The sequence below is a fragment of the Cebus imitator genome, unplaced genomic scaffold (assembly GCF_001604975.1).
Source record: "Cebus imitator isolate Cc_AM_T3 unplaced genomic scaffold, Cebus_imitator-1.0 Scaffold119, whole genome shotgun sequence".
Taxonomy (NCBI): domain Eukaryota; kingdom Metazoa; phylum Chordata; class Mammalia; order Primates; family Cebidae; genus Cebus; species Cebus imitator.
The window spans coordinates 4,007,716-4,031,616 of record NW_016107434.1 but is presented as its reverse complement, the minus strand read 5'-3'; the positions used below and the strand labels follow the sequence as shown (position 1 = coordinate 4,031,616).

General features: G+C 43.6%; 1 protein-coding gene across 7 annotated transcripts in view; it reads right to left on the bottom strand.

Moving 5' to 3' along the window:
- Positions 1-23,901, bottom strand: part of RYR3 (ryanodine receptor 3) — a 556,286-nt gene that overhangs the window by 198,968 nt on the left and 333,417 nt on the right. For all 7 annotated transcript variants that reach the window (XM_037742376.1, XM_037742379.1, XM_037742378.1 and 4 more), the window contains 8 exons: positions 21,978-22,153; positions 21,042-21,078; positions 19,251-19,414; positions 15,924-16,089; positions 9,157-9,243; positions 8,546-8,772; positions 6,023-6,818; positions 5,209-5,409 (listed from right to left, as the gene is read on the bottom strand). In XM_037742376.1, the coding sequence (XP_037598304.1) occupies positions 5,209-5,409; positions 6,023-6,818; positions 8,546-8,772; positions 9,157-9,243; positions 15,924-16,089; positions 19,251-19,414; positions 21,042-21,078; positions 21,978-22,153 (1,854 nt within the window). The remainder of the gene's footprint in view (positions 1-5,208; positions 5,410-6,022; positions 6,819-8,545; positions 8,773-9,156; positions 9,244-15,923; positions 16,090-19,250; positions 19,415-21,041; positions 21,079-21,977; positions 22,154-23,901) is intronic.

The window sequence follows — 23,901 nt, the reverse complement described above, 5'->3', positions numbered from 1 at the left end:
TATTAATTGCATAATATTTGGAAAATATCTAAAGAAGAAAATTTACTGTGATTCCACCATCCAAAAATAACTGCTGTTAATATTTTAGTTAATGTCTTCCTGACAGTGTGTACATATCCACACAGATTGGGATCACATTCCAGATACACCTTTTAATAAATCAGAGTTTCCACTTAATGTTACTTGATCATTTTCTAATTTTCTTAATCTAATTTTAATAGGTGCATTGTATTTAATTATATAGATGAATAATTTATGTAAAATTAATTCTATTTGTTTCCATTATTTGTCCTTATAAAGTTGGTTTGAGTTTTCTTTAAAATAACTTTTGTTCATGTCTCTGATTATTTTCTTAGAATAAACTCCCAGAAGCAAAATGACTAGGGCAATAGGTTTACATATTTTAATGGTTTTTTAATATGAATTTACAAATTACCCTTCAGAAAGCTTACAAAATTTGCATTATTACCAAATTCATACAAGTGTGTATTACTTTGCCATCTTCATTATAGTAATGAGAGTTAACACATTTTCAAATATTTTCAATTTAATGGGTGAAAAATGTCATATCCCTGTTGCTTTAATTTATGCTTAAATAGTGAGATTGAACTTTGTTTTTTCACACATAACGATTAATTTTATATTTTATAAATTTCTCATCCATTTTTTTCTCCATTTTTCTATTGGTTAATTATGTTTAAAAAATTTGCCCTTGAGTGCTTTGCACACCTCTAGATTTTTAACTTTTTGCAATAGATACTACAAATGTATTGCCCAGTTTTTAGTGAGCTTTTAATTTTGTCTACAAGTTTTTGTTTTGTTTTTGCCATGTAGGTTTATGTTTTTTACTGCCATCTATAATTCTTTTCCTTTAGTTTTGTCTCAAGGATTTTTTCTTTTTCAGGATAGAGTCTTGCTCTGTTGCCCAGGCTGGAGTGCGGTGGTGCAATCTCGGTCCACTGCAACCTCCACCTTCTGGGTTCAAGGAATTCTCCCACCTCAGGCTCCCGAACAGCTGGGATTACAGGTGTGTGACACCATGCCCGGCTAACTTTTTGTATTTTTAGTAGAGATGAGGTTTCACCATGTTGGCCAGGCTGATCTTGAACTCCCGACCTTGTAATCTGCCCTCCTTGGCCTCCCAAAGTGCTGGGATTACAGGTGTGAGCCACTGCGCCTGGCCTGTCTCAGGGATTTTTAGCAGTTTTTGTGCTATGGACCCCTTTGATAGTCTGGTGAAATCCACGGACTTTCTCTGTGATTAATATTTTAAATGCATAAAATAAAATACATAGGACTACAAAGAGAAATAATTATATTGAAACAGTTATCAAAACTGTAAAAATCAAATTTGTGATACAGTAACATATGTATTTATTAACTCATTAGATAAAATGATCAAGTGGCAGGTCTTATATCCATTGTGGTCTTAAAGTAGTAAAGAATGAAAATGATCTTTCTAGATACTGTGACCACTGTAATGCGATATGAAAAATGTGCAATTTTGGTTATTGACAAAGTCAGGTACTTGTTTTGCTGCCAACATTAAAAAAAGAAAAGAAATGCTATCAGAGATCAGTGAAAATAAAGCTGTCATTCATTTCTGATTCAGGTTCCTGGATCTCTAAATTCTGCCCATAGAGCCACAACCCCACGTCACTGAACACACAGAATGACACAGAAATAACCAGAGATAATCATTCTGCCACATCAGCCACGATAACCCCAAACTCCTTCTGTTTAGGGTCTCCAGGTTGGAAAAATTTGCAATCTCTTATGAAATCATGAACCTTATGTATCATTGTTAGGAAGAACTCTACTCAAAGCTCTTACTGCAAGCCATTTTTTGGAAGTAGGTAAAGGTACTGTTTGTAAGAAAAATAATATCCACAAAACATGTGGGAAAAGACATGTTTGTGGTTTTTCTGTAAGGTAAAATTATGGTCATTATAAACAACATATGTATTGTTATGTATAACAACAACATATCATTGTAATAAGCAACTGATATGTTGCTTATTAAATAAAAATAAGATTTGAAGATCTGGTTTCCAAGTAGGAAACTAATTTCTTTACTAAAAGAGCTTTCCTTTGGCAGAGCATTTAGGAGGCAGGGGCTTCCCTGCCTGTAGGACATAAAACAGAAAGCTGGGCTGAGCGGAATTTTCTGTTGCAGGTCATGACTTTTAATGAAGTCCTCTTGGAAATGAAAGGCCAGCTGGCTTTGCTTGGCTAACTTACCGGCAGCCCTTGGACCAATCTTAGTTTTGCCTTCTTTTGTACTTAGTTATATCCCCCAATTTTTTTCATCTCCCTCAATACTCTCTGGATATAGGGCTTAAAAATCTATTTTCTCCTCCAAGGTTGTAGAAGGATATCACTGTTTTAAAATTCTAATTTCCAGGCATCCTATTTTCTAAGTAATTTTGCATTGCTATTCTCTGAAATTGATGTAAATCCACCATATCCTCTGATGACATTAAATCTTCCTGATGTTGAGAACTCTATGGGTAGGTGCCTAGCAAAAGTGAACACTCTGGGAGGGATGGCAGGGAACAGCTGAATCTTATAGTGGCTAGGGTCCCTTCTTTTTATTCCCAGACCATAAGTATCAGTATCACCTGAAAACTTGATAAAAATGCAAATGCTTGGGCCTCACCCTAGGCCTACTGAATTAGAAACCCTAGGAGTGATGCTAGACACAGAGGCTCACACCTGTAATCCCAACACTTTGGGAAGCCAAGGCAGGTGGATACCTTGAGGTCAGGAGTTCAAGACCAGCCTGCCCAACAAGGGGAAATCTCCATCTCTACTGAAAATACAAAACTTAGCTGAGCATGGTGGCACATGTCGGTAGTCCCAGCTACTTGGGAGGCTGAGGCACGAGAATTGCTTGAACCCAGGAAGTGGATGTTACAGTAAACTGAGACTGGGCCACTGCACTCCAGCCTGGGTGACAGAGCAAGACTCTATCTCAAAAAACGAAACCCTAGCAGTGAAACCAGATAATCTGCGTTTTATTAAGCCCTTTAGATAATTCTGCTGCTTGCTGCAGAATCGCTGGTCTAATACATAAGGGAAGAACTTCTTGAGTGACAGATTTCTGAAATGAGTCGAAATGATTGCTCAGAGGATTGACACTAAAGGAGGGTACATCCTCATCATCCCTTTGCTAGATGTAAAATGATAAATCATTTTGGATTGACTGGAAAAGATTATTTGCAGCATGCCAAACGCACAGGTATGCTGTTTTGTCAGAAATTACTCTTGAAGGCTTTACAAATGTTGTGAAGCTGTCTTTAGCCTGGCAGTGGATCTAAATGGCAGCCCAAGAAATGGTAGAAGGTGTGGAGGCAGAATGCGGAAAGGAAGGGTGGGAGCAAACCTTGTCCTTTCTAGGAGCCAGAACCATGAGCAGCTAGATCCATGAGGAGAGTGTTGGGTGGGCAACCCCAGTCTTGGCTGGGAGAAAGAGATGGCTGAAAATGTGTGAACTCCACTCACTGGGTCACTGACGGAAGGTCACAGAGCCTGGCATGAAACAACTGCAAGTATCTCCAACATTAAAGCTAATAGTAGCTTGCTTAGTACTTGCAGAATGCTTACGCTGTGACAGGCATCACACTAAACAATCCAAATAAATTATCTCATGGGATCCTTACAAGAACCCTGGGAGGGAGATACAAAAATTATCCACATTTTGCAGCTAAAGAAAGACACACAGAGGGCATGTGGAAGCCCACACAGTGAGCAATGGGGGAGCAAGTACGGGGACCCACAACCTGAGGCCAACATGTGTTACCATCACCATGTCAGTCTGTCTTCTGTTACTCACAGATACGTATCAAAGAGCCAGATTTTGCCCAGTGAAATAGGGAACGTTCAGATCTATTGTCAGTCTAAAAGCAGCCTGACAACATTTGTAAAGTCTTCAGGAATAATTCTCAGGAAAATAGCACACTTGTGCATTTTGTGTGGTGCAAATGATCGTTCCAGTAAATCCAAAGGACTTTCTCATTTTGCAAATGAATGATAAACTTTACCCGCTCATTAGTGAAGCTGGTATCAGTCAAGAGAATTGTTAAAAGCCAAGATAGTTCATTTGTTTTTAAGCCAATATAAATATCCATATTCTATAAAATAGGTTAGGAAAGCAATTGGATGAGGTTGTAGTTCTTCCTTTAACATAAAATGGTGGAAACTATACTGACAACATTTTATGGACAGGCTGCTTATTTTATATATACGTATGCTTATTCCTCTATGACAGGCATCATGCTAAGCAATCTAAACAAATTATCTCATGTGATCCTTGCAAGAACCCTGGGAAGGAGACACAAAAATTATCCACATTTTGCATCTCCCTCCCAGGATGTATACATATATATGTATATATATATTCCGAAGATCTGGTTTCAAAACAGAAGCTAAATTCTTCACTGAAAGACTTATCTTTTCTGCTGAACACTTAGGGAGCAGTGGCCAATCCACCTTCAGGGTCTAAGAGAGCTGCTGAGCAGTGGGGAAAATGGAAGCTATTATTCTAAAAGATGTCCCTCCCTCATTTAGAAGATTTTCACCAGGATCTTGATTCTTCTTAAAGAAGCCCTTCCCATCTGGTAAGGCTAATCCCAAGGTGGATACTGTGAAGAATGAACACAACAAATCACAAAGACGACTCACTCGCTGAATCCCCTTCTCCAGGCACCACGGAGCTGGGGAGGCTTTGTGAGAACGTCGTGCCACTGATGAGGGAGTTTAGCTGCATTAGACAGAGAAAACTGTGCACCAGCTCTCGTTAAGTTGGTGCAGGTTGACCCTATTCTGTTGGTGTCTGATAGACAGGTAGTGACTTCTGGAAGGGTTGGCAGAAATCCTTCTCAGTGGTGGATCCTTGCCGAGCTGACAATTGAATCCCAACAGTGATCTGGTCTTAGAATCAGTAAAGGAGGCATTGGAAAGGGTGAAAGAAGGGAGGAAGTGCTGGCCCATGTGCAATTTAGAAAGGGATATTTTCCTACGCAGGAGAATTGGCACACATTCCTTAGCTCTCAGGACTAGGCCTGTCTCCTGGTATTGCAGTGGGTCTTTTCATCTTCCCTAGCTCTTAAGGCTGCCCCAGACATCATAGAGGTTTCATGTGCCCTGTTCCATAGGTCTCAAGTTCTTCCACAGGAACTGGATGGAGGCTCAGGAAGGGACCCTCACCTGCTCCTGCGGGGGTGAGCGGAACTCCTTGGTCTTCCGGGCAGTCAGGGCCGCAGACATATTCAAGGCCTGCATGAGCTCATTGTAGCGGAACTTCTGATTTGCCTGCAGCTTGGAGACATAAATGTCACCAAATGCCACAATGGCCTCCACTCGGTGCTGCAGCTCACAGTCACAGAGATAGCTGAGGAGCTCACACATCTGCAACGAAAGTATTATATATGCAACACTTTGTGTACACTGGTAAGGCTGCTAGCATCCCCATTTTACAGGCAGTAGCAGTGAGACTTAGACAATTAAAGCAATTGGCAAATAAATTGTCACACAGTAGACACAGAGCTGTTACTCCAATCTTCACCATTAAGGAGAACGCAGTAACAGAAAATTAAGCTCATTAAAGACAGAGGAAATGTACCTGTGGAGAGAGAGAATGATATTTCTAAGAAAATATTTTCCCAGGAAGTGCAGTAGAAAAGCTAGCTCCAGATCATGCATGTGAGTGCTGCCTCCCTTCCTGAAATTTTCCAGTCCTAGAGGATGGAAAGTGGAGATGTTTGTCCTCCTCTCCATCTTTCATTGTTTATTCATTGTACTATTTTTCTGGGATCAGTTATTTTGGATTGATATTATTACTAATCTTATCACTGTTAGAACTTACTCAACAGCAAGCACCATAATCATCAAGCACTCTCGGCCAGACACTATGCTGAGAACTTGACACATCTTATCTCCTTTAATCCTCAGTGTGTTCCTGATATTTTTATCAAGGCAGAAGTTCTATTAACCTGCCTCCACTTAACCACCTGCAGCTTACCTGTAGCTTGACCGACTCAGGTAATCGAGTCTGCAACAAGCCTTTGACAGGAGCCTCCTTGCTGGCCTTCTCCCCAGCCTCCACAGCCTTCTCCTCCACCTGGGTCACTTCCTCCTTTTCTGCTCCCTCCTCTGTCTCCGCACTATGCTCCCCAAACACAGAGGGATCAACCAGGAGGAGGATCTGCCGAACATCATCATCATCAAACACCCCCATGACCAGCAGCGTTCCAATGAGTTTCAGCACAGGCACAAACTGGAACTCCACAGACCCCCCCACGGGGTCTCGGATGTGTGCCCCACTACACTGCACTGCCTCTGTCAGCATACTTAGAGCCTTAGTCCTGAGACTCTCCAAGGGAATCTCAGGGCTCTGCTTTTGGTGCTCCTCACCAGTCACAACGAAGCAAGGGGTGGAAAACCTGAACCCAGGCTTGAGACATGTTCTGAGGCCCACCCCAGGCAGTCCGTGCCTCTTGGACTCATCCGGGAATAGGTGGATGTTCCTGGTAGTGCCGGTAATGGGGATGATGTACTCGTTCTTCATCATCAGCTTCCTCTCCTTGGCGTTGGCCAGGTGGATGCTGATGAGGAGGTCATAGAAACCAGATCGAAGGAGGCCGGGGAGGTACTTGTTGTCAATGGCATAGAAGAGCTGGGAGAGGTCCACGTGGCTGCATAGGGCGTAGGCCACGCGGCTGTTTCCCAGGGCGCACACCGCACTGTAGAGTCTCAGCGTGTGGTAATGGAAGCGCATCAGGTCCTCCTGCTCACAGAGCTCCAGGATATCCACACACCTGAGGACAGGACAAGCAATCAGCCACACCATGGGGAGAAGAACCCACCAGAATCCAGCAACTTTACCCAGCCCAACAAAGGCAGAGTGTGTGGAAGGATGGAGGGGTCTCTGCAACAGTTCCTCTATGGTTTATCATGCCCCTCTCAGCTCTGGTCCATATTCTACTTCCTAGTACTCCACCATATTTAACTACAAGGCTCTCAAAAGCCTTCAAGACACTGGTTTACCAAATATAAAAGTCCTCATTATTAGGAAAAAAACCCAAAATTTCCAAACAGAAAACATTCACGTATATGAGAGAGATGACTTGGTCATCTTACTCGTAGGATCAAGCAGATCTTGCATTTTCCCGTGTAAAATCTCCTCAGCAAATGTAGATTATGCTGTCAGTCTACCATCTATATCAAGGGTTCCCAGTCCCAGGGCCATGGACCGGGATGGATGTTAGATTCTTGTAGGAGTATAAAACCTATTGTAAGCTGTGCGTGCAAGGGATCTAGGCTGCATGCTCCGTTTGAGAATAATGCCCGATGATCTGAGGTGGAACAGTTTCATCCTGACACCATCCCCATCACCCCCTCCTCCAGCCTCACCCCACCACTGGCTGTGGAAAAACTGTCTTCCATGAAGCCAGTCCCTGGTGCCAAAAGGCTGAGGACCACTGATCTGTATCACTTGTATAATGTCCCATCTACCACTATCCATGGGGTATTCCTCCCAGCAACCTGAAAACAAACACACCTGCACTCCTGTCCAGAGAGGAAACACCTTCCAACCTGAAAGCAGCTGACATAATCCAGTTTGCTTTTCCTTCCTGTCTTAGAGGTCTATTTGTATGTTGCCCCCTTGTTTGTGTGGGTCCAGGGTTTGGGCTCTAGTCTCTGCTTAGATTTTCCATTTTTGTCTCATGCCTCGTCGTGGATCTGAGTACCCTGCAGAACTGACTTGGCTGGGCTTTTGGTCTTTTCTGCCCCTTTCCTGCAGTGGCCTGCCCTGCTGCACGTGACTCAATGGGACACTTAAATGGGAGCTATACAGGTGTCAAATAACTCCGCCTTTTCCCATTACTCTGCTTTTTTATTTAAAAAGGTCAAGGGATGGCAATAACTGTAACAATAAAATTCATTTCTTACTATGTACAGAAACTGTACTAGATTATATCTATACGGTCTCATTTTTTTTCCTCTCAGAAACCCTTTGGGTGGACATTTCTCTCACTGTGTAGATAAAGAGACCAATGTTCAGAGTGCACAAGTAATGTACCCAAGGCCACAAAGCCAGAAAGAGATAGCAATGGGATTGAACCCCAGCCATCATTCAAGAGTACCTCTTAGCAAGGGGAGACCAGGGAGACCAGGAAGACCAGGAGCCCGATTCCTGATTCTTTAAGTCAAGCTAGGATGCCTTGGTCTTCCCCTTCCTGTCATAAATGATGCATATTTCAAGGTAATCTGGTTTTTAATGAAAGGCATGGAACTGTTCCTTGATCCCAGGCACTAGGAGCTGCAAGGAAGGCGCCGTGACAGACACCTCATAGTGTGTTTCCTGCAATTTCTGAGTGAGCAGCACAAGTGGAACAAAGAGAAATTGAGGCACTGGGGACATCAAGTCATCTTGGGACTGAGCTGGATTTAATACAGACGCTGCTGGTTCCCTTCTGGGCCTGCTTGCTTCTGCCTCACCTGCCCCCAGGCCTGCCCTTTCCTTTGTGGGCCCCTCTGGTACCTGTTCTCCTCGGGGATGTGGAGTGCCATCATCTGCAGGGGCTCCAGGCACTGCACCACCCAGCCATGGCGCTCGCTCACCCGCTCAGTCTCCACTTTCAGGAAGCTGTTGGGCATGCGGCTCCAGAGCACAGGCTGGATGGTTTGGACATCCAGCCGAGGTGGACACTGTGGGACTGGGTTCTTCTCTTCACTCTTGAATATGGCCGCCGACAGGGGCATTGCATTCTGGGGCACATACGAAAGGCATTAGAAAAGAAACACGTGGTTGGTGGATGATGCACCCAGCCATTTTAACCAATATGGTCAGTTTAAAGAGAAACAAATGTATTCAGGGATATCTAAGGGCTTTGCCGGCATTAACTAGCACTTCAAATAATGGCTTATATGAGCATTAATTGATTCTTTCAGCTCTCGAAAGAGGTGGGAAAAGGGGAAGATAAGAATGCATGTTCTATCATCTGAATTCCACAGGTCAGGGCAGAGCCTGGGGGTGGGGGGCTTATGAAAAGTGAGAGGGCTTCTCCTGTCTCCTGAGGCCTGGGATTTTCCCCTAATGGTTAGTGATACTTTCTCTTGCCATGGCCATTAGGTGAGAGGACAGATAAATACCTTCAGCTTTCCAAGTTCAAACTGAAACAAAGAAGTACTTGTAGGTTGCAGGAAAACTGCTGGAAACACTTTGGTATTAGGCTCCACCTGGAAATCAAAACAAATGGAAAGCTTTGCCCAGAGCTGGGCAAACATCACAGCTGGCTCAGCCATTGAGTGTTTTGGTCTCATTCCAATGGACTGCGAGCTGTCTGGTCATTCTCCCCTGCTTAGAAATTCCCAGAAGACCAGGTATCTACCAGTGGAGATTGTCACGATTCCACACCTTAAACGCGCTCTCTACTTGGGGCTGAATAATTTCAGGTCCTTTCACTTTTTCTCTCAGATACCTATAGCCAGTAGCTTCCTGCAGTGCACAGCAGGACAAGTAGGTGGTACCAAAGGCAGGGACTTAGCTTTCCACCTACCTGTTGAGTCACTCAACAATGTGATGTGCTTGCTCTTCACAGAGCCCAGAGACATGTGGTACATGGGCAGCACCATCATTCTCCACACCTGCCTATAGGAGATGATAACAGGGGCAGGGTGGTGACTCAGGCAAATTGACATTAGTCAAGCAAGCCCAGGGAGATTCTATGGTAGGGTTTCTCATCCTTGGCACTGCCAACATTTTGGGCCAGGTAGCCCTTTGCTGTGGAAGCCATCCCTGCCCTCCACCTGCTGCACATCAGCAGCACTCTCTGCCCCCACCACAGTCATGACAACCAACAATGTTGGCAATCAACATTGCCAAATGTTCTGTGAAGGGCAAAAGCACCCCTGATTCAGAAACACTGCTCTAAAGGCAAAGACTGTGAGGTCCCTCACTGGTATAACAAAAGGACACTGTCTCCCTCTCAAATCCTCATTCTCCCCGGGTTCCTCTGGACCCCTCTCGACCCTCTTCTCATTCTTCACCATTCCAGTTCTTATGTTGGAGTGTTTGGGATTCACTAATTGTGCTCCAGCTGCTGCTTAGATGAAGCATGTTGATTTATCAATGCACCACATCAAGAGCTCCAGGTATTATTTTAAAATTTGAATTCCTCTGAATTCCCTATTACTAAAGTGTTTTCAAGGGAGAGTCACTGGAGCATGATGGGAGACTTCATGAAGTCTACTCACACACTGGGACTTTAATTCCACCTACTGAAGCCTTTCAGTTTGAAGCAAATGTAGACATAAGGAAATTCTTGCAACTCTCCCCATCTACAAATGAGGGGATGGCAGATGTGGTGGACATACCCTAAGGTGACCCCAGTGAGTCATCATTCCCCTAGAACTTGTGTCTTGTTTTCAGCAAATAGAACGGCAAAGTTGAAGGAACTGTCACTTTCTAGATTAGATTATTTTATGTAAAACTTCATCTTGGTGGACTGGAGAGAAAGCTTCTCCAGTTGACCTTGGAGATGTGAGCAGCTGCACTGCTAGAGGGCTTATGAGAGGGCCACAAAACAAGGAATTCTTGGGGGTGGAAGGTGGGGAGAGTGGCCCCTGGCTGCAGCCAGAACAAAAACGGGACCTCAGTTCTACAAATCCTAGCAACTCAATTCTGCTAACAAGCACATACGCATGGAAGAGGATACTGAGCTCTAGAAGAGAATGCAGCCTGGCTGACACCTTAGCTGTATCCTTGTGGGAGACTTGTGAGAGCTGCGGACCCAGCTACACTGTGGTCACACTCCTGATCCACAGAAATCATGGGATAATAAATACATGTTATTTTAAGCTGCTAAATTTATAGTCATTTTTAATGTGGCAACAGCAAATTAGTACAGTGAGCTTTCTTTTTGTCAAAGTAACTGTCATAGGTTTTCTTGAAATAGTGAACTTCCTCAATGCATTTAGACATAAGATTTACAAAAACACACATTTCTATGGCTGTGACTTAGAAGATTCCATGATTTAGTGCTATCATTTGTTCATGATGAAATAGGCTACACTGGTTAAACCCCAGACTTTGGCCCAGTACATGGTCATTCTAGAACACAAAAGTGGGCTGACACTTCAGGTAAAAATATCTGGTTTATACTGGCTGCTTCAAGTACCCATGGATGATATGAACAGATAAGTGCCCGTAAAACCACAATGTTGGAGCAGACTGCTGCTGCTGCCTGGCTACGCCTGAAATAAGCTCTGTAAAGGATGATCAACAGGTATTTGGTACCTATTATATACTTGCTTTGTGCCAGACCCTGAGTTTATGGTAATGAGAGACATGAACACGAAATTCTGATTTGATGTTGTTCTGACTTTAGCTATAAGGTAGGAGTCGTCCCTGGGCTGCCTCCCAGATTTCTTAAATGCCCCATATGTGAACTCTAGTACAACTTGTAGCCCTCAAGTTACTGCAAACTTAAGGAGGCAGAGCTCTTGTGGCTGAGAAAACTTCATTTGGACCAGCAGGAAGCCCACGCATCTGTGCTAACAGGAGAGAGAAATGCATTCAGTTGAAGGCTTCCTTGGCTGAACTAAATCACGCCAGCATAGGGACCCATAGCTTGAAGAGGGAGTTTAATTTTCAGGTCTCTCACAACTGGTTCCTGAAAACCTCATAAACTGCCCAAACTCCGGGGCTTTCCTCAACCTTCCCTGCAGAAAGTAGGTACTTTGAGAGCATTTAGGATGTTCCTGGGATAGGTTTATTTTGCATCATGCAGAGTATACTCCCACATGATAAACAGAGGAAATTTCTCTTCAATCACTGAAAGAAGAAAACACAGTGTGGGCTCATGAGGCTGCATATGAGGATAAAAATGGGCAATTGGTGTGGTAAGCAGGATTCTAGAAGGCCCTCCGAACACCTGGTGTTACTCTTATGATCATGCAATGTTGCGTGGCAAAAGGCATTCTGCAAATGTAAGTAAGGCTCCAACCAGATGGCCTTAAGATAGGGAGACCTTGTTGGCTTTTTCAAATTGCATGAGTCTTCTAAAAGCAGGAGATTTCCTGCTGGAGGAAGAAGGGAAAATCAGAGAAAAACTGGATGCGCCCTTGTTGGTTTTGAAATGGAGGGGGCCACGTGTAAAGGAATGTGGGTGCTCTCTGGGAGCTGAGAGTGGCCCTGGCTGACAGTGAGCAAGAAAGGAGGGGCTTCAGAATCTCTGACCTCAGACCCATGATCTCAAAGAACTGCCAACAACAGCTTGAATGAGTTCAGAAGTGGATTCATCTTAGAACCTCCACACGAGCCTGGTTCAGCCGAATGGACACCTTGTGTTTGGCCTGGTGAGAACAGGAGTACCTAGTCAAGCCTGCAGAATTCTGAAATAATAAATGTGTGTTGTTTTAAGCTGCTGAATTTTGTGGTAACTTGTTAGGAAACAATAAAAATAACTACAAGGGAATTTCCCAGCCATAGGTCAGCCTGGCAACACACACTCGGTGGGCATTCACTAGGTGCCAGGTACTGTTTCATGTATGGGGAGGCGACAGTGAGCACAGGAAAGGGCCTCTGCCCTCCAGGAGCTTACCTTCTAAATGAGCAACTTACATGCCCATGGATTGATTGAACGGTCAGCCCAGATTTAGCACTGACGTGGTGTGCCACTGACATTTTCCCTTTTGTATTTGAGGCACCTTTCATCACTGGCTGATCTGTTTTGTCCTTCCAATAATGGATATTATTTTCCTAATCATGTATGAAGGTCATGGCATAGGAACTGGCTTGAATTGAAAGCTAACCCTTCTTATAAATCCAAATCTCACAGCAGCCTCTGTCTCGGACTGGTGTGCCTGGAGTGGCAATCACTGAGGAGTATCTCTTGAATGTAGATTTTATTTCTCATTTCTCCACTGATTGTATTAAGTGGGACAGAAAAATGTGTTCAAATTGCTTATCGCTATTTAATGGGGAGGTCTAGAAACATTGTTTGAGAGATTCCTTCTCTCATTATTTTGGTTTCTAGTCCTTTCTGAATCTGAAAGCCAGTGTATAAATATTGCTGGCCTGTTCTTTTTGAGATAATTGAAAAATGAAAATGGCTACAGCTGTGGAATAACAATGATCCCACTGTCAGGGACCAGAAGCATGGCAGGACATGGTACTGTCTCTCCTGGAATGAGAAGGGGGCTGGCTGGGTGTGAGCCTCCCAGGTCCCTGGACAGAGCCCTGACACTGTTTCCCTTGCAGCAGCGTTCTTTAGGACAAGAGTCAGGACTAGGACCACCGAGCAGGGTCGTCAGGATTTCTAGGCACAGGGTGGAGGAAGGCTCTCCAGAAGGTAGGTACTAGCACCCAGCTGACAGAAGACAACTGACCAGCCTGTCACCCAGGAAGGATGGTGAAAAGTGGGCTAAAGCTGCCACAGTGTCCTCCTCTTCAACATCATGGGCTCTCCCCTGAGGAACGAAGTCACTGCAGTTGCAAATGCCATTAAAAAAATTATTTTTTTTTGAATTTCCAAAGATCAGCTAGTCTTAAAAGTTACGAGATGCTTTAGCGTTCTCTGTAGCTCAGGGAGGACCCTTCAGTTAAACTCATTTCTAAAGTTAATGGGAAAAAGCTAATGGATTCTGAAGGACAGCAGTAATATATATATTTCTCAGGGGATTTTAGGGGCAGAGGAGATAGAATCATGAAAGAGTACTAGAAGAATAATACTTTACTTTCTGCCTCAAAGCCTGGCTTTGCGAGTGCATCTTTCTGGAAATGGCTGGTTGGGCCCCAGCTGCTGAAGTCAGTGTGCCAAGTGGTGAAGATTCCACTTTCTCCCAGAAAGAGGAGGAGGTGCAGAGGGTGTCATGTACTGCAGGAGGTGCTGGAGAGACAAGGTGGCTGCCTCCATACCAGTAGGCTGTTCCCTCCCCCCAGGAGGAGTTGGTCCATCTGTTCTTAGTCAATGAACATCTCAGATGGGAGATGGCTGCCCTGTCTGCTCTCTACCTTACCCCATCATTCCAACCACAGACCAGAGAACTGGCTGCCAAGAGGCTTTTCAGCCTGGAGGCTGTAACCTGAGGCGGATTTAAGAATCAGGGGTTTTATCCATGTACACGATAGCAGGATATTTTTAATTTGCTGTAGTTAGGCAAACTGGTGACGCTGAAAAACTACTGGATTCCTTAAATACTGCATGCCACTCTCCTGCTCAGAAACCTTCAATGGCTCTCCATTTCCTATCTATACCTCCCTAGCTTTCCAAATAAATTTCCTACCAATAACTGTTAAGAGCCCCATACGATGCTGTCCACTGATCCTCAAGCACACTTTATGCTTCCCTGTCTCCATAATGCTTCTTGAGCTATGTATCCAACATTCTTCTCTTTCTACTCATGAAATCCATTCATTCTTCCACTTTTTTTTTTTTTTTTGCCTTCTATACATTAGGTCACTGTTCTAGATGCTGACAATGTACGAACTACGCAAAATCTCTCTGTGCTGGTGGTACTTATTGGGTTTTGAATTAGGCATGCTATTTATTAAAAGTGCCACTTTCTTTCACTTATTCAACAGTATTTATTTTCCTTTATTTTGAGATAGGGTCTCACTCAGTCACTGAGGCTGGAGTGCAGTGGAACAATCATGGCTCACTGCAGCCTTGACTTCCCCAGACTTAAGTGATTCTCTCAGCCTCCTGAGTAGCTGAGACCATAGGTGTGTGTCACTATACCCAGCTAATATTTGTATTTTTTGTAAAGCTGAGGGTCCGCTATGTTGCCCAGGCTAGTCTTGAACTCCTGAGCTCAAGTGATCTGTCTGCCTAGGCCTCCACAAGGTGCTGGAACTACAGGTGGGAGCCTCCATGCCTGGCCTGTTAAAACTCTTTTTCCTTAAAAAAATCAAGATTCCTCCTTAATGAACATTTTCCTGACTGCTTGAGATGGAGTGAACTCTTCCTTTTTTGAACTTGTATAGCATTCTCTGTCTATACATACTTGTGACTCTCCATTCTACCCTGGAGGGTGGAGAATGTTTAATATAGACATTAATTCCTTAACTTCCCATCTCCCATAGTATGCTCTGTAGAACTCTAGGTTCATAGAGTATTACTGATTCTTTAAGTTAAAAAGTACTTTTCTTTGTCAAATAGTTTGAGAATTGCCTCGTTAGATAGGTTTCTTTCTGAAGTATTTTTTGAAGATTTCAGTGCGCTGACCTTAATTACAAAACTTCAAGAGGGGGATCTTATAGGTGGCAGTTTCCCAGGCTCACCCAGCCATCAAGATGAAGAGATAAGGCTGCTTGCGGTTAATGACAGTTAAACCTGCATGTGTGTGTAACGGATGGTCTTCCTGAGCAGCAGTATGGAAGTTAACAGTCCCGGAAGTGAGGAAACACATTATTTACATAAATGTATTTTTAAAGCATCCTACACGGTGGTCATAAGGAATGGGGATAACCTCTTTGCAAAAGGGATACTTCCTGGCAAATTAATTCATTTTTATAGGTTTCTATTTTGAGTACACAAGTTTCTTAGTGTGAGAAGTATTTTTGTTCACCTTTTACGTCTTTTATATAGTGTGGGTAATAGATAAGACTGCACAAGAAATATTTATGAAATAAATGAATAACATTTTATAGCCCAACACCAAGGAAAAGCCTCTTCATCCTTTAGAAAGATAACTGGCATACTGGATCAACCAGTAACTATGGTTGTCCAGCCCTTTTTTCACTGCACACAATGAAGTAACTTTGTTCTTAATTGCTGTCCTAACTGGCCCATAGCTCACATGGGCTCATCAGCTAGACACACTGAGGCAGGAATGCTGAGTACAGAAAACAAGGAACATAGTCATAAACACCAGGCCTGGGATACCACTGTTTCAGCCCCAGAAGCCACCCTTACCTGGTAGCAGGTGCCCAGTTCTTTTCCATTGGCTGAGAAGGACAACATGCCCATTGCCAGATCCACGAGACAGCCAATCTCCAGATCCACATTGCTCCGATTTGATCTCTGGGAACTGGCCACAATATCCCCACCCCAGACCATGTAGCAGTTGCTGCGTTTCACACTAGGAGCCAAAAAAGGAAAAGGTAACAGAATTTGGACTGGGGCAGTTTGTAATCAAGACTCAGGAATGAAATGCCCCAGAAACTTTCCTAGGAAGCTTTCTGTTCAGCCCCAAATAATATTTTTTCTTCAATGAGTTCACTTAGCTTCAGCCCAATTTACTTAGGCACGAATCACTCAGGGTAGGGATGTGGCAATCTATTCAGGCTACCTCCTTCAAGAGAGCACAATGTTCAGAGAACCGTTCCCTGACTCAATGTCAAGACACCTTTGTGAAACAGATCATGGGCATACGAGTATCTTACCGTAGAGATGGGAAATTGAGGCATGGGGTGAATGGCCACCTTTGGCAAACTTATATGGAGGTTTGGAATAAAAGGCAGAAACAAAAGTCTGAGTTCAGAGTCCCAGTCTGGTAAACAGGGCAAAAAGGCTGTAAAACACTTGAAAACTTGGGCCCACATTCCTTAGGACGGCCGCCTGGGCTCCCTACAAAGTAGTTTCTCTCTGACACCTTGCTGCCTCCTTGACTTATACACCCCTGTCGTTCCCAGTGCCTTGGAGTTTTGTCTCCTGCATTACTGGCTAATAATCAACTTAGGTGCCTTGCTTAGCTTTCTATCTACCAACCCCCAGAATGCAAAACTCCATTATAGGCATTTACTTAAAAGCAAACTATAATAACCGAAAAGTCTTTAAGGCTCCAAAGCCTGATTCTGTAACTGTAGGATTTCACATCAGGTGAGCTGTGGAGATGTTCAGTGGCAGAGGTGATTCTCAGAGTCCCCCACCATGGGCAAGAAGCAGCTGATTCTTTCTCCTTCTAAACCCACACTGGTGTACGTCATCTCAGGGACCAGGTCCCTCAAAGTGACATGATATAACTTTTCTCAAGTTAAATCAATGAGTGATGCTATATCTGATGCAAGAGCAGCCCCTTTAAATGTCTTAGGGTCAGTCTGATGTGACTCAGCTTGGCTTCCTGATGTGGTCCTCAGCATGGAGAGCAAGGCCACACAAGGGCAGGGAGTGTACATTTGGCACCGTGGGGGTGGGTAGATCCTGGAACAGATCCTGTAAACTCTGAGAGTTGCTTTACCTCTCAGGATGATCTTCTCATTTGAAAAACCAAGGGTTCGGTTAGGATTCTTCAAGGTTCCTTCTGCCTCTAGAAGTCTATCACTTTCCCTCTTTGTAAGCATGCATGAATCTCCTGTCCTCTCCTTTGGGGCAATGATGGGTCTGCTTACTCCCTGTGAATGCCCTCAGGCAGGGGCCAGTGCAAATAGCCTCTTTCAGAGAGTTATAGCATTATTAGAGTTCCATAACTGCAGCCATGTTAGTATTACTTTTTAATGATTAAGGTACTAACCATACTGATGACTAATACAGAATTCAATTAATAATGTATTGATGCTGTGGGAATGTGAAGTGGCTAGCTTTGGTCATATTTTTAAAGGGCTTAAATTCAAAATGTCCTACAACATTTGTAAATTGATTTTTTATTTATTTCTTATTACATAGGACAAAGAAGAAAGGATTATTGATTGTGTACCATATAGTATGTCTTATCCTAGGTGCTAAAATGTCAGTTAATTTTCACAGGAAGTATGGTTACTGAGGCTCAGAAAAATCAAGTAATGTATCTGGTATGGCAGAGCCAGCAAACTGGAATAATAAACTCAAATGAGTTAGACACTTCTGCCTTTTCTTCTGGCTGAAGAACAAAGCCTGAATTGGTCAATTACTTTAGAATACTTCCCTTTCCAATCTAAACTAGATATTGCTTACAGCATCTACTTTGGCTCTCATTAATGATGGACATTCAATAAGGGGAGTAATAATGATACAGTTGACCCTTGAAAAACATGGGTTTGAATTGCATGGGTCCACTTATATGTGGGCCCACTTAGGCACGAATTGTTTTCAACCACTCATGGATTAAAAATACAGTGTTCACAGAGTGCAAAACTCACGTATAGGGAAGGCTGACTTTTCCTATACAGGGATTCAGTGCTGACTGCGGGACTTGAGTATGAGTGGATTTCGGTATAAGTGGAAGATCCTGGGGCAAATTCAGCTCATATACCAAGGGATGACTGTAGTTGATATTAATAGAGTGCCTGAGTTGAGGCACTGTCCTAAGATTTTTTCTGTGAATTAATTTACTTAATCCTCATGATACTCTATGTGATAGGAACTATTATCCTCATCTTATAGATGAGGAAATCGAGGCCCAGGGAGGTTAAGTGATTGGTCCAATGTCATACCCCTAAAACCCAGGCAGTTTATTCTAAAGCTGGCACTCTTAACCTGCTGCTGGTCCCTCATGACACAGTGACTATGACTCAACTCTGGCCACTAGTCTTTGGTGAGCCACTATTTTCTAAAGGGCACTGATTGCAAGCCATTCCTGTCGTTGTAGGGAGTAAAGGCCAGCGTGAAAAACAACTTATGACATCTCTACATATGACCACATAGGGAAAAGATGCTCCTGCTCATGTACTCATGTAGATGGAAAACAGATGAAAACCACAAGCCACGTTCTCCTGAGTCACCTCTGGAACACATCTCTTCCCTGGCAGCAGTGCCAGCAGACCAGTGGGAGGGTATGGGTGTGCCTAGAATGCGCTTTCCCTAAAGATTCCTAAGATTCCCAGTTTCTATTTAGTGGTTATTATTCACGAAGTTTCAATGACTCTTTTATTCCTTATGCTTTCAACCGTTTTAAACCCTTGGGATGAAGAGTTCTGAGTTTATCAGTTAGTGTGTGATGCAGTGTGTCTTTTCATTTCTCCTGAACCAACTTCCTTCAAGCACCCAGAGACTTTCCCTGTCTTGTTCTGATGTTGTAGAAATTGGAACTCACCCAGAAATCCTGGAAAAAAACTCTGAGAGAGACCACATACCCCAATGTCTGTCTCTATTTTCCATCCCTGAGTCACGATTTATATACATGATGAAATTCTTCTGTATTTTCACTAGCACGTTTTCTCACTGTCAAAGTATTTTTTTTTTTTTTAATTTTAAGCCTGTGCTTCATTTTCTCCTTCTAAGAGAGGCTGAGATGTTTCCTTCTTTGGGTGTGGGGTGGAAGAAAAAGACATGGGGGAAGGACTGAGGAGCCCGATGGCTAACCCCACCACTTGGGAGCCCCCTTACCTTTCATGGACCCGGCCTCTTTCATCCCCTAGGGTGACAGTCACTGTGCAGTTTTTATTCAGGTCAAACTTTTCACTGTACAAGTGATAGTCTGGAGTCACCCATCCGACCCAGACACAGGATGGATCCTGTCCAGCAAAGATGCGGATGGCATAGTAGCACTGCTGTGGAGAGACCGCAGAGGGGAGTCAATGGCCCCCATCCAGTTCAGGAAGGGGGCCCAAGAGGCAGAAATAACACAGAAGTTCACTTGGCCCTTTTTTTCTGCAAAAGTGCACACTTGTAGAGGTAGACTACAGGCTAGATCTGGAAGGAAGGCTGAATAGGGATTCTGGCTTCCTAATTTTTCCCTTTCTGTTTTGCTGCAGCATCTGGCAAAGCAAATGCTTAAGCTAACCTACCACCCTTTGCCCAGAAGACTCTGGTGGTGAAATCAGGAGATGCCGTGGATGGAAGCAGTGACAGCTGCTTAGAATGGGCGTCACAGAGCAATAACTCTCTCCTGGCACCAGGGCAGATCTGGGCGGCAGGAGAGAGCGGGAATGGTCCCTGCCCTCAGATAGAGAGCGGTCAAGGGTTAGAGTATTCCTGTTACACTTTCTCCTTCTACAGGGGGGTCCAGCTTTTTTCTGGAAAGTCTCGAAAGAGGTTGCTTAAGAAAGAGTTCATGTAATGGCCAAATGTGCTTTGTGTAGCTGTCACACTCAACTAAAGGCAGTATTGAGAAGTACAGCAGTTTTTGGCAGGGGTCATACAATTTATGGGGTTATCACTATATTACAACAATATAGTGATCACAATTCATGGGATTATCACTACATTACAACAATACAGCACTGAGGCAGGTGACTACCTCATCACTTTCTCTATAAAACGTAGCAGGTTCATTTTTAATGAAGTGGCTCTTATCTGTAGTCTGTTGATTTTCTTAACCGGAAAAAAAAAGGGTCAGCTAGACACACCTGGGATTGAATCTTGGCACTGCCAGGTATTCATATGTGACTTTGGAGAAATCATTTGTCCTCTCTGTGCATAATATTAACCATGTCAGGGCTTGCTGATTAAATTAATTTTAAATGAATTAAATGGAGATTGAAGGGGAAGGCAACAATGTGCCGAGCACAGTGTACCACACACACTAGGTGTGTGATTCACTGCAGCAAGAATGTTATTCCTGATGAGGGTTAACCTATGAATTCAGGATTGTTGGATAACTTTATGGAATGGTTGACACACGTTTCTTCCATAGACTTTTTTTTTTTGGCCATTTGCTAGAGAAGAATGAGAGAAAGAAAGAAATCAGGAGTTGCTTTCTGACTACTGTCTAGGGACCAAAAGTAGCCTTTATCTTCTGGGCTGGCTTCTTGCTCGTCTTCTCATTTGACTGCTTTAAACATCACTCCTAACACTGCACAGAGATGTGGGGGAGCTGACTCACAAAAGTTTACACAAAGAAAGCAAACAAAGATTTAATTGAGCACCCTCCAACAGATGCTCATTTCAAACAGAAAGGCAGTGTTGAGTCCCTGATGGCAAATGGGCAACAAGTGCACAATGATGCCCAATTAGGAACATCAGGTAGAGCTTTTGCTTTACACTAAGTAACTGTATTTCCTTCCCCCATTTGAGAAATGCCACAGATGTGTTGTGGAAGCATCAAGATGGATATTGAAAGACGGAGTAATTGGTAATTAAAGAGGATCTCTAGATAGATTGTTGCTGTAAGGGGCATATTACCAGGCACAACAAAGAATCAAATAATTAAAACTATAATTGAGCACATTTACTTACTGTTGTTGTATGAGAGAGTATTTCTTGCATCTGTTTCCTGGGGGGAAGATAATCCATGTTTTAGTTATTCAGCTGTATAGAGAATCCCACAGTTCCAACAGGCAATTGATCTACCTTTAATGATCAAGGCAAGTTTAGCAAACTGGCTACTTCCTGAATACAAGTGATTGCAACCAGTCTTGGGACTTGTTCATTTGTAAGCTGTTAACACAAGGCAGGGATGTGACTCCCAACTCTTATCCCTCAGCCCAGATGGTAAGTTAGATGGTAAGTTGAGAGTGAGGATGGAAGACTGCAATAAGATAAGCAGGGATACCTCTGAATAGGTTATCCTAGTCTCTCAAGCAGCTGTGCTTATTGAAAAGCTTGATAGAAAGCAAAAACTCTAGAGGGAACTCCAACAAGACGGCTCCAGAGAGCAGACATACGTCAATGATTAAAAATAGACATCACGGAAAGAAAGACAGCAAGGAATATATTCCTTATCAGGAAGAAAGAAGTCACATTACCCATGAATCACACAGCTGCAGGATTGGATAATGGCCATACTTATGCAAAGAAGGCAATATCTGCCTCCAGAAAATTCTAATTACATACAAAAGCAAAAATAATTTTACCCTCTTATGCACTCACAAAACACAGGAATTATGAGCAGCAAGGAAGGTAGGGACTCAGTTCAAGAAGAGCAGAAACTTTTCCACCAGACGTGTCTGTGTAACATGATTGGTACCTTAATTATATACTGCACAAACACACACATGTACTTGCATGCACATGTGTGCACACATATTCTCATTTTTATTTTTTTTCTACCTGACTGAAAGCAGAGAGAACCCTGTCTATGGAGTTCCTGTGCTGAGTTAGAGTAAAAAGCAGAAAGCCTACTTTACAACAAATACAATGAGTGCCTCTGAGAACCGGGGGCCTCATCCTCACCTTTTCTGGAAAGCTTCACTGTCCAGACAGGGGCTGTGGCTGAAGGAAGAGTGGCACTCGACGGGCATGCTCAAGCGGCAGTAGATCATGTCGGCATTGCTATTTTGTGTGCCAAACGTCTTATGGGTCACCTTGAGACACGGAGGGCTGTCCATGGTACCATCAATCCTCACGACCTGGAAACATGATGAATCCTTTTCTGACATACCAAAGGGCCTGACCTTGATCCAGTCCCTTCTTCCCTCATTGACATGCATATGACAAGGCATTCTGCGAACTATGGAAGTAAGTTGTGTCCAGTGATAACCAAACTATGATTTTCATCATTACTTTGGGCCTTGTCCTGTAGAAAGTAACAGATCTGCTTCTGGCTAGGGAAATTAGAGATTGAAAAACATGCCCACTGGGTTCTCTGTAAGGCCAAGAGTGAAGAATAAATGCCAAAGGCGAGTGGCAGCTGGGAGATGCAGCACAGTGTTCACAGAGGCTAACCTTTTAGGTCAGGGGCATGTGGTTAAAGAAGAGAATCTTTCCAAGGACTGTGCTTGTCAGTGGGCATGAGAACATCTAAGGGAAGGGGCAAAAGAAATCCCAAATCTCAGGAAGGATGTCCAGCTCTTGAGGAGGGTATGCTCCCTGCCCAGTCCAGCTCTCATCTCTGCCACAGTCACAGCCTGAAGGCTGAGGTTCCTGGAGCCTCCTCTCAATTCTAGGGAAATCTGCAGTTTCCAGGCACAAGCATTGCAGGGGGCAGAGTTGGGGGAGGAAAAGTCAGAAACGGACTTTTGTAATGTGCATGTGGGGCGGGGGATGGGGGTACAGCGGAAGTGAACTGAGGCTTATAGTAATCATTTTTTGAGCCTCTTCTTTGCTCTCTAGAGAGCTGTTCTTGTTCTGACGCCTATGAGAATACATCAATATTTGTGTGTGGTTCGTATATTTTTCTAAGTAGAGGGCCTCCAGATTCTATCAGACTGTCAAAGGGGTTCATGACTTCCAAACGTTTAAGAGTCACTTTTCTAAAGTAATGGTTAGGGAGGAATCTGAGAAATAAGTCTCTACTACTTAACTGAGTAAGAAAGTGGACTTTAAGGATGATGCTTGTTGAATTCAGGTGGGAGGAAGAGTTAAGGAACTTACAGTGAGGTTGAAGCAAGCCAGTGAATCTACCTTGACTAAAGCTACAGTGGGGCTGATCTCTCTAGTGGTTTTTTTTTTTTTTTAATCAAAATTCTTCCCCCTACCCACCATGGAAAAACCATGGTCTGTGTACTGAAACAGAGGCAAGTCTAAGTCGATGTAGGGCCAGAACCCAGGTTAGGCGCCTTACAATCTTTGGCTCCTTTCTGCTCCCCCTAGAAGGTGGGGATAGATGAATCAATGACCACACATCAGCTTAAAATCTTGGAAACACCATCAAAAAATTAAATAGGTCCTACAAGACATCAGTTCATGAGTGGGTAAGCACATACATGTTCAGTACATGTAATCTTGAATATAGGTATTGAAGTTGTAAATTTTTTTTTGAGACAGAGTCTCCCTTTGTCACCAGGCTGGAGTGCAGTGGTGTGATCTCAGCTCTCTGCAACCTCTGACTACCTACATGGTTTAAACAGTTCTCCTGCCTCAGCCTCCCAAGTAGCTGGGATTACAGGCATGCACCACCACGCGCAGTTAATTTTTTTTTTTTTTTAAGTAGAAACAAGGTTTCACCATGTTAGCCAGGATAGTCTCGGTCTCCTGACCTCGTGATCCACCCACCTCGGCCTCCCAAAGCGCTGGGATTACAGTCGTGAGCCACTGCCCCCGGCCTCAAATTTTTTTAAATAAAAAAATTCTTTTAAGAGACAGAGTCTCGCTCTGTCACCTACACTACAGTGCAGAGACGTGATCATAGTTTACTGCAGCCTCGAACTCCCAGGCT